At 43.7% G+C, this 11326-nt stretch overlaps 3 protein-coding genes across 3 annotated transcripts; 2 read left to right on the top strand and 1 right to left on the bottom strand.

Annotated features, from left to right (window-relative positions):
• Positions 1-27: 27 nt before the first annotated feature.
• F5147DRAFT_583261 (uncharacterized protein) lies at positions 28-465 on the bottom strand (the record flags this gene model as incomplete). Its single annotated transcript, XM_041431705.1, has 2 exons — positions 28-213; positions 253-465. The coding sequence occupies 2 exons, from the start codon at positions 463-465 to the stop codon at positions 28-30; spliced, it is 399 nt and encodes a 132-aa protein (XP_041288850.1).
• Positions 466-850: 385 nt separating this feature from the next.
• F5147DRAFT_656169 (uncharacterized protein) lies at positions 851-3354 on the top strand (the record flags this gene model as incomplete). Its single annotated transcript, XM_041434068.1, has 10 exons — positions 851-1105; positions 1259-1320; positions 1386-1668; positions 1790-1906; positions 2010-2057; positions 2108-2404; positions 2612-2726; positions 2909-2979; positions 3051-3193; positions 3285-3354. 10 exons carry the CDS (start codon positions 851-853, stop codon positions 3352-3354), a joined length of 1461 nt encoding a protein of 486 aa, XP_041288849.1.
• A 704-nt stretch (positions 3355-4058) lies between these two features.
• On the top strand, positions 4059-4220 carry F5147DRAFT_583270 (uncharacterized protein; the record flags this gene model as incomplete). The annotated part of the gene is made up of 1 exon (XM_041431707.1): positions 4059-4220. A coding segment is annotated over one exon (162 nt), but the record flags the coding sequence as incomplete, so codon positions are not given.
• Between the last annotated feature and the right edge of the window lie 7106 nt (positions 4221-11326).

Here is an 11326-nt window from a genome sequence, read left to right as displayed (position 1 = left end):
TTGCGAGTAGACTCTTCTTAGCATCCTTCAGCCTTTATTAGTGAAATAGTAGAGCTCACAATACTCTCCTGCTTTCAACTTCTGCACGGCATAGTGAGACAGGATGATGACTGGTATGGAAGGAACCTTGGAGTTGCCTACAGGAACGAATTTGGACTTGTTTTTCTTTTGTTCCTCTTTGTGAGCTGCTTCTTGTTCATCCGCGATGGTTTGCTGTTGGTCTCATTCTTTTTCCATTGCTAGCCTTCAGACTTCTTTGGCATCTCTAGCAGCTTCTTCAATTTGCTCTGCCCAGAGCTCTCTGGCTGTATTGTTGTTTAACGTCCACAAGGTTGCTAAAAGCTCTGCTGCTTGAGCATCATTGCCGACACTGTTGGCTACGAGTCTAGCCCTGGCTGTTGTGTGATCAGCTGTCCTGAAATCTGGTAATACTGCGTCATTTGGGTTGTCTAATAAAGGAGCCATTTTAAGGAAATGTGAGCAGAAAACAATAGAGTTAGGATTGGAGATTGTCCATGACGTTCAGAAGCTGATGTGGTTCGAGAAGAAAGTTGCTGCGCCACAACATTTTCTCACATGTAGACTATATTCTACGTTAGCCTCGCTAACTTAGAAATTGAATCGCTTAGTAGGCATGCAGCGGTTGGGGACATATTTTCCTTGCTTACTCGCATAGAAAATGCATGATGTTTCAAGACAAATTGTTTCATACCATGTCATTTGCTTAGGGAAAACCTGTGATTCCTTTCAACCTCAAGGTGTCCTTATATAAAATATTTGGTGAGTCTGGATTTGCTCATCAGTTATTCCTCTCTCAGAGTCTCTCTGCTCAAATTCTCTGTAGCTCATCATGCCTCCTCGTGTTGTTGCCAGCCCCAAGAAGAAACAGACCAAGCGCAAAGGTTTGGAGGTGTCTAAGCGTCAGTCTAAGAAGCCCCGAGCAGCAGAACCTGTCAAGACATCTGGCACGCCACTCATGTCACTCCGTCTAGATAGAATAAGCACTGATGAACCTGATAGACATTCTGGCCGCGCCAATGCAGGAACGGGAGGTGGGAAGGCTCAATTGGAGAAGATTGGAGCATTGTTAGAAGCTCTGTCTTGGGTACACCAACCTAAGGGCTCTATATCCCTTGATTCTACTGTTCCCGTCAACCCTCAGGCTCCAGAACCACCTCACAGCAAGGGCTGAGGTCGTCGTCCAAAGGTCTGATGCATAGTTGTATTTTATTTATTTATGTTGATCGTTCGCATATAGGTTGCACCCCGCCATATAGTTCATCAGCTACTACAAATGTTCCTAACACCTCACGCGCAGATGTCAGTACCGTGGAACCCTTACAGCCTCTAAATCTCTTGTTCTGTCAAGCTGGAGGAAGATTCAGGTTTGCTATGCACACCACTGCTGTCCCTCCTGACCCAGGTCTAAACACTGTTGGGAGGAAAGTTGTTGGGAAGCAACCTCATAAAACTGTAACTGGTCCTAGTGTAGCTAATTCAGTTGCACCGCCAACTGGCTTTCTGGACCAGAACATGTGTGACATCCCTGTGCAAGGATTCATTGGTTCTGATGACAAAGATGACAAAGATGACAACAACAACGAGGAAGACGAACAGAAGGAGAAGGAGGAGAAGGAGATGAGTCACCAGCAGTTTGGCTGGGGAGAGGTTGGTGGACATCACACTGGACATCCAGGTAATGTGTTTGTGACTCTCCTGCGTGCTCAGAGGCAAACTACCAGGATCAGTCGCCTTGTCTTTCAAACAATCTTACTAATACTAATCACAGGATTTTCTGGGCAAGAGCTTCCTTCGCAACCTCAAGTCACTCATCCTCTTACACCAGAATTTGAGTTTCAATATTCCCGCGATGAAGATGACGCGGTTGCACAGACCAATGTTTCATGTGCGGCTAATCCTTCCACATCATCTCATCCAGCGGTCCAACAGTTCACATGTATGATGGGTTGACTTGCCAGTATTGTGCTGACAGTTACTTGCCTTTCAAGATTCCTCTGGATACCTTGCACATGCAGCCACAGTCACAGGAAGTTCAGGTGAGACGATGGAACTCATCCTTGTCGAGGCTCACTCTTTTTCTTTATAGATCACGATGTCACAACCCAACAACGTATTAAGATGCCATCACAAGATGAATGGCCGGCCACGCCTTCCCAATCCTGGAACCCTTGAGTTGTTGCATCAAGTCGAGTCTGACGAGGACCAACCAACTCAGCGGTCTAAAACCAAACAATCCAGGAAACTTGATGGGCCAAAGCCCACTCAACTAGCATGGTATGGTCCACGATGGAAATGTTTTCTTGAGGATGCTAAAGGAGAATGTCGTGTGCAACATGCCCTGGACAATCCCTTCCCAGCTTTAGTTGCCAATTTACCGTCGTCTGTAAGTGAGGTTCTTGTTTCAGTCTTAGTTGCATGGGACCAGGATGGTAAACAATTTGAAGCCAATAAGCATTTGTTCCCTCTTCAAACCAATCTGTCTCATGTCGCAATTCAGGGATTTGGCCACAACAGAAATCTAACATGGCTCGGCTGGTAGGCATAAAACTCACATTCCCGCTGCTCTCATTGATTCAGATCTATACTACAGTTGTACAATGATCTTGCAACCTGGCGATCCGACTTGAAGAAATACGTTATGAGCCTTGCGCCCCAATCATACTCGCTCATTCCCCGCCTTCGGTCCCCATCTAAGAACGTGCAGAGTGGGTAGAACACACTGCTGCAGACTTACTGGAAGGGTCACTCTTCCTATGCTTTGAATTAGATGAATATGTAAGTGATCTTGCGCTGACAGGGTCTATTCTCAGGGAATCTTTCTAGGGTAAAACAAGGAAGTTTGCTCATTCCGCACTTTGTGACGCTGTCATCATCTTCTTTTACACAGGACCTTACCGAATCGCACACAGGCAACCAGACATATTCCACAACCAATTGCCTGTGTCATGTCTGGCTTTGGTCAGCACAGCAGTAGTATTTTTACCTCTACTCGACATTATAATATATTGATTCAAGTTTTCTCTCTATAGTACAACTGTGTTCTCAATGGTCTCGCAAAGAATGGCCACAGAAAATATTACCCAAAGTTTACTGCGAGGGAATACAGCCCTATCTACTCCAAAATGGTCCAAATGCTCAAGGACATCCTTCAGGATCTGTATCATGGCCCTAGGTTATTGGTGCAACTGCAAGAGTGGGCTGAAGCTGGATGGCGAGAATGTTGCTTTTGTGTGTCTTATTTGATACTAATTTCAACCATGCAGGACCGCAAGTTTGAGGGTCGACGGAGCTGTGGGGGCTCAACATGACCACCTGCAGATCATTCTTGACTGAGGCTTCATATTCACGTGTCCAAGTATTTCTGTTTCCTACATCTGTTTACTGTATTTTGTTATCTCGCTTATCATTCTATTATCAATATGATCTATTATGCTACTGCATATCTGGCTGAGTTTTGTGTACAAGGAGGTCTGTAAGCCTCTGTGCAGAGTGACACCTGAATTTGTGCACAAATTCTGTGCATGAGGCAGTCACTGGAGTGTCTGTGAGATTCTGTACAGTGTGGCCACCTGGCCTTCCCAATAAGTAAGCCTTATTAAGCTTGGTGATTACGCATATGCCAAGCCCTAACTAGGCTTGGTTGCAGTAATCCGTCAAACACCCAGCATTAAATATTGCCCCAAATACCTTTCTACCTATAGCTAGTACCACCTACTTGTTCCCCGCCCTCCCTGCACATACGAGGACATCCCGTGACCTTCCAGACTTACCTGAGTTTCACCCAATGACGGCTTCCCACGCCCCTTCCACTCTTACTCTACACCGTCGACATCACTGGGCGGTTATAGCCAGTAATCCAAGTGTCTGGCAGGTGTTGTAGGTACTATTCCACTTCTTTAAGGCACCCAAGCTCATGTCATCATCCTAGATCCTGCCCTATACCTGCCTCAGCAGCCTGCACACCATCATCCATTGCTCATCTAATTACAGTAATACAGGAATATGTCAATGTTGCAGGCGATTCAACCAAGAACTGAAACTTCTCAAAGGTACATGCTGGGAAGCATATATTTCATGACATATGGGAGAAAGGCACTGCTTGGAACTTCAGCACTCGTCCCAATGAAAAGCAACATGGACCACTCAAACAGATGTATTTACGCCAGACAAACCACAAGGACATTGCAAATCAGGTATAATTCATTTTATCATTATCATTAATTGGACCACAGGACCCTTGTTTCCAAGCTTATTGCCCAGCTTGATGAACAGCATCTGCGGAAACTCAAGGACCACTGATGACAATGATCCAGATGACATCAATGACCCTGAGGACACCGAAAAACATTGGCACATCATTTCAGGGCCATATCTATCTCGGTTCTCCTCAACACCCTATGAGTTTTGCTGATGTGGAGGCAAGCAAACAGCTCATTGTGCACTTTTGACCAATTTTGCAAGAAATTTTTGATATTCATCAATGAATTCCTTCCTGCCCACAACATACCATTGCCTGATGGGATGACATGGTTGAGGCCGGCAGCTCAGGACAAGGTTAATTCAATTTTATTTTATTTTCCTGTGATGCTAATTGAACTACATTTCTTGCAGCTACAAGAATATCGCTACCTCAAGGTACACTACGAGTCCATCGTTGACTGGAAGCTTGCAACAGACTATCTCCCATTGCAGTCCAAGCTTCCATGGGCATGAGCGCCATGATTGCGCACTAATTCATACTCACAACAAGAACGGCAACACCAAAAATATATTTGCACAAATCTTGTTCATGTTCAAGTATACTGTTGGCGACTGACATTTGGATCTCGCTCTCGTGCTTCCAATGGATGCTCTGATTGGCCCACGGCTTGCCATTGATCAGGACCTGCGCTTTACTCGGCTGCATGCATGGCCTGCAGCATCTTCAGAGTTCCTTTCCATTCATTCAATCATTTGTGGTGCTTTGCTCATTCCAGATTATGCCAATCCTCATCGAGACTTCTTTCTTGTTGATGTTGTTGATTCTGACATGTTTCTGCGCTCCCAGAAAAATGTTTTAATATAGTAGTATTTTGCAATGAGGATCTCATTCTCTAATACTCATTCTGCAAGCTTCCATTGTCTGATGGGGATCCGCAGATTGACATAATGTGAACAGTATTAAGTATATGAACTACTGATCAATCTCTGACCACCCTCCAGCACTTCTCCATCAAAGCGCACCATCCCACTATCAGAAGAATGATGATATCCCTTTCGTCGGCCCACCCATATATGTAATACACCCCACGTCAGCCCACCCATCTATGTAATATTCCCCTACCTCGGCCCACCCATATATGTAATACACCCCCGTCGGCCCACCCGTCTATATAACAATATTTGCCTTACATCTCTCTTCAGCCCAGCTGTCTATAATATCCTACTCTACATATTACCCAGATGGGCCCACCCATCTCCATGAATGATCATATTCCCCCGGCCCATCCGTCAACATCAAGGATATATATATCATTGGCATACATGGGCCCACCCATCTCCATTGGAAATAATATGTTTCCCGGCCCATCCGTCATCATCAAGGATATACACAACATGGGCCCATAATCCGCTGGCCCATATGATATGGAATTTGTCACTGAAGGGGCTCGCTGGCTGTGGTTGAGAGGGTTGACTCTGATATTAGAACAGAAGATTGAGTGCTCTCTGGAGTTTGTATTGCATGGGGTTGTGCTGAGCAACCATCTGAGTAAGATGGTGTGTGCAAGTCCTTGCAAAATATTTTTGGTTTTCAGGGGCTTTGGTAGAACAATTTGATGGCAGCACTGTGAATTGGGAGGGGGTGGAAGACAAGTGATAGGGTAGGCATGGGGTGGTGTGTCAAGGCCAAGGTGATTTCTTTGTGGAAGAAGAAACTCAGACTGGTAAGAATTATGGTGGTGAAGATTCTGATTTGAATGAAAATTTGAAAAGGTTTCAAGAAGGTGAGGGTGCAGGTAGATGTTGATATTGGTGTAATCAACTGAGAGGCTAGGATGCCTACTGCATGTTGTATATCTAGTTGATCTTGATAATAGTGGACTTTGTTGTGGACAACATGTGAAATGATAATTAAAATTGTTTTGAAAAGACAATAGGTCTGACTTACTGTATCCGTCCAGCTAAGGAAATTGAGCCCTGAATATGGGTGAGTGTAAGCCGGAGCCATCCTCATTGGACTGATAACCATCCCCCATCATTATGTCTTGTAGAAATCAAGCATAGATACCACTGTTTGTGCTGATGACCATAAGTCTAAAAGAATGAGTTTAGAAAGAAAATGGTAACTGGTAAATATGGCACTAATTTTCAATGCTTTACTATGCGAGACTTGTAAAACTTGAAGGAGAAACATGTCCCAGGACAACAAGCTCAATGACTCCCAAACTCATTACTAATTCACGAGTCAGATGAGGATTTGTACATACATAAGTACTACTAGCAAAGTGCCTAGCAAATTCATGTGTGACTCCCATGTACTAAGGGCTCTAATTAGAAGCATCAATATATAGCCAATACAGTGTGTAGAGTTGGTCCAATCCGAGCACCTGACTCTGTGACTATAGGATTTTCGGCAGCTTGTAGCACAGTGAATCGGTTGCAAACATGTAGCATACATGTAAAAATATCTACTGTATGTACCACCGATGATTTAAGGTTTCAGCCACTCCTTCAACTCCTTCCGAGTCAAGCTTGTCACAAAAACACTAAGTCCAGCAGTGACAGAAACTGCCAGTGTGGTAACACTGTCTTACTAGGATGTGAAAACAGTAAAATCACCAATTTTCAATATCCTACCATGGTCAATGGTTCAGACAAATACTAACAGTCGATAATGTGGTTGTTTGTGGAAAAAGTGTGTTGAGTTCTTAAAGGAAGTACACAGTGACTAAAGGGGGGACAGAATCAGTAACTGGCTTGATGCAGTGCTATGATCCTAAAGAAAGTCAATAACTGGCACTGTGACACTCGGATCCTCCCTGGGCTGCAAATGGGTCATTGCCATATATGTGTCAAGGAGTACAGAGCACTATGAGTTTCCTTATCATTGTCCATCATTTGTCCAGCAAGTAACCTCTGTCCGAACCCGAACCTGCTTTTCCCGTGCTTTGTGCATCCGCTTATCCGCACTTTCCCGCGCATCGGATACCTCGGAAACGCATTAGGAAGGTCCCTTGTCTATCCATAGTCCATCCAAACTCCATTGGTATGTGAATTTCCTTACCTTGAGGCTTGTAAAATGTGTTGCAGCCTTATTATATGTCCTTACATATTTACTATATTTCCTATCCCTTCCCTCTCCGAGTGAGAGTTTAGACAGTATAAGTTGACTACTTCTTAGTATTACTTACTACACTTCCCTCATACTGGATACCTCTCCCTATAGGTTTACCTTCAAAGTAGTCCCTTGTAGTGTGCGCTTTTTAGCCCCTATTAGGTTCCTTATACCTCCCTATACCTAGACTTTCCTTACCTTGCAATATACCTTTGCCCTCATGCTCTCCGAACCTCGTTCCTTGACTTCCCTATACCTTGTCTGCACTTTCCCGCACTTTCCGCACCTTCGGCCACGCGTTCCCACGCTTTGGATACCTTTGGATACATCCCCACACCTCGCGCATACCTTGTCCGCTATTTTCCTGCGCTTAACGCGCCCTCGGGTCGCACATATCCATCATCGTTCTAGTAGCAAATCCCTTTAGGGTCGAACACGTCTGTATAGACATAGCAGCTAGGCATTAGCTTGACCCAACCTTTTCTTGGCCACCCAGCAAGATTGTTGTTTCCACAGCACAATGCAGTGCTATGACTTCAATGAATACAGATGTACGACTATGCGATAATTCTATAATGATACTCCCTATCTTCACAAACCAATTGGAGATCAAACTAAGCCTCTAAATACGGATCAGCCCGAACTAATATGTGGCTTTGAAACCTACTCTCTGCTGCTCAGGCACTATACAATGAGTGTGACACAGGACAGAACAGAGTACACCCTCTTGATGTAGTCTTAAGTGGGCCAAGTTTCTTAATATTAGTGACTGACTGTTAGTCTTATTTGTCTTCCCTTGCTGATGAAAATATGTATATTCTCCCCACAGAATAGATTTTCTGTGTCTAAAAGAGAACTGGAATATATCTGCACTAGATGACTGATAACCATGTACCAGCTAGTGTAAAAAGTATGGCTCAATGGTGGCCTCAAATATGCTTCTGTATGTCGTGGGAAACAGTGTCAAAAGTGGAATGAAATAACCTAATATTTCACTCAGTGTGTCACTTAGTATCTTAGAGGTGAGAATTTAAAAAAGAGCTTTATGAACACTCTTCTTATTCTCCACTCACTTATTCACACTCAAGCTTAGATAATATGGAAATGGGCTTTCTGTAACTTGGCTAATAGAATATTCCAGAATCTTTCAAATTAACATTAATGGCTGTGCTCTGTGGCTATGCTAACCTGTGATACAAAGCTATGTACACTGCCTCTCGCTGTCTGAATGTTAACTTGTTGAATACCATAATGTTGGTCTTGCATATTTGTTATGATGAAGCTTTGCATGGGTGTCATGATGTGCCACCAAGTCACATGAGACTGATTGTGTAATGAAGTTTGAAGTCTTTCAAACTTTCCTCTCAGTACCATAAAAATGAAAAACCCGCGTATGTGAATATGTCAGAACATCACACAAAACATACCTAGAATATGTGAAAATGCATGAGCAAATTATAGGAGGTGTGAGAAACTGCTGACTAATTGACAAATTACAAGTTTGAAGGCAATCTTCCAGAAGGATAAGTATTATTTTAAACAGTTAAAATACGAATGCCGCATAGAAAATTCTGGGGTAGAACCATAGGCTATTGTGAAAGGTATTATAAGCCAGATATTTGCCATGTTCATGTACAAAACAGGTTTTGTGCATGTCAACAGACGATATACGAGATGTAATATCAACTGAGGCAGTCATACAATCATTATCTCACTGTACCCACTGTTCTGCTTATATAACATTATGGTAATTATACACTGCCGCATTTTTTGGCATTTTTGAAACTCAGCTATTTGTCATACCAGGCAGTACATAATTCACAAAAAACATATTCTATTTTTGTCACCTCCTCATATTAGGCCTTCCCACATTATTCCCACACTCCGCAATTTTCGCATTTTTAGCCACCTACTGTGGGAATAACCCCCACAACACCCCAAAACATCACCCAATATGATAGGCAGCTTCACCGCCACACCACAATAGCTCCCCCTTTATATATAAGTAGTAGTTTAGTTTATATATGTATAATAATATAAGACTGCTTTTTTGTTTGTTTGTGTGACTGCTCCTCCCCAGGGGCAATGCAACATAGGGGGTAGGGTACAGAACACTTTTGCAAGTCACATCACAAGACTTGGTGAATTTTTGCATTTTGCTTACTTGACCATGGAACATTTTCTGATGAAAATCAAAGGTTTAGCCCTTGGTCAAGGAAAGTCTATTCCATGGTCTTGCGATAAACTGATAAGCAAAATACTTGAAAGTGGGATGGTTCAAGAAAGCACCTTGACCGTGGGAACTTTTCCGATGAAACCCCAAGTTATGCCCCCCTTGTCAACGTTGCCAGTTGCCATTTGGAAGCCGAAAATGGGTGAGGTTGTGTTTGACGTGATGGGGTCAATGCTGGCAAAATGTCTGCAAACATAATCCTTTGTAAGATCACATCTTGGCCCCGAGCATGTGATGCGGACATGTCGATGTACGTAGGCAGTTTGAGGGGGTGGGGAGTCAAAATGAGAAACATGAAAAGGACAAATGAAGAATAAACATGAAATAGAGATATAAAAAAAAAAAAACCGTGGGAAAAAAGGAGGAAGGGGCACGCTCCCATATGAATAATACCTTAGATAACCAAGCCGAGACAGTTCTAACCAAGCCGAGACGTTTCTAACCGGGGGGACGTCCTGTAGTCTTGGCTTTTGTTTTTGCTGTTTTGCTTCGTATCGTAGTTTTGCTTCGTATCGTAGTCTGGCTTCGCGTCGTTTTCCTGCTATCGTAGTCTTCCTTGTCTGTGGTGATGCATCGGTGGAGGACGGAATTTTGTTTCCTACTGACTCGACTTTCCTTGATTTTTGCTGTTTTTTTCATCAAAAATCGCAATTAGCATGCGCGCGTGCTGTTTCTTGATGACTCGGAACTAAAAATCTTGTTTCCTGTGGATGGACTATCCTTGACTCGGACCGCTTCTTTGTTTTTTTTCATGAAAATCCTGTTAGCATGCGTGTACGCTATTATCTCCCTGATAGTGACTTTTGATCACGTTCCTTTGTATCGGATGGGTCGCGACCCTCCATTTAGCTAGGAGGGGTGTCATGACTTTCGGATTGAATGCTGTGCCACTGTTGCGTCTGATGCGACTGACGCGTCTGACGCGACATTGGGTTACTTACCACAGACACTGACGCGACTGACGCGTCCGACGCGACATTGGGTTACTTACCACAGACACTGACGCGACTGACGCGTCTGATGTAAACGCACTGACGCGACTGACGCGTTCGACGCGTCTGACGCGTTCGACGCGACGTCGCGCGGTAGTATGCCCCATACTACTCGGGACATCTATTTAGAGTTTGTCATTGATATCCATGTAGGCGTTACAGGATAGGAGGAATGATCTAGACAGGTCTCTATCTCCATTGAATATGGGAGGGTGGTTTATCTTGTATTCGAATTCTTTGCCGCTGGTGGTTGATGTTGACATATTGAGCGACGGTACTGGAGTACCAAGGTTCAGGGCCTGTAGTTTCGGGGTGAGTGATGTCAGGTCTGCTGTTCGTGCTGGCTGTCTTGCTCAGCAGTTCTTTGGTTCGTTTCTTTGTTCTGTTGGTATCGGACACACACAGATGTGTGGTGTCTTTCGACTTGAATCTTTTGTTACGAACTAGGATAGTTCTAACAACGACAACTCGACAGAGTTTTCGGTCGTTGAGATTCTCAGTCTCTCAGACAAGAGAGAGTTCGGTGGACTTAGTTAAAGGAGTGCTTTAACTAAGAATCAAGGTTCAAGACGACTTAAGATTGGAGATCTTAAGCGAAGGATATTCCAGGTAAAACCTAGTAAGATTCAAGTAAAGAATACAAGCGTAATACATGTGCTTAAATAGGTCAATATGTGCGCACAGACCAAGTCATCGTGAGATAGTAAGTACAAGACCAAAAAGGGAAGGCATATGACGCGAAGCGTGAAAGTATATAATAGCAAG

The sequence above is a fragment of the Suillus discolor genome (assembly GCF_016758755.1).
Source record: "Suillus discolor strain FC423 chromosome Unknown F5147scaffold_62, whole genome shotgun sequence".
Lineage (NCBI taxonomy): Eukaryota > Fungi > Basidiomycota > Agaricomycetes > Boletales > Suillaceae > Suillus > Suillus discolor.
This window is presented reverse-complemented; position numbering and strand designations above follow the sequence as displayed.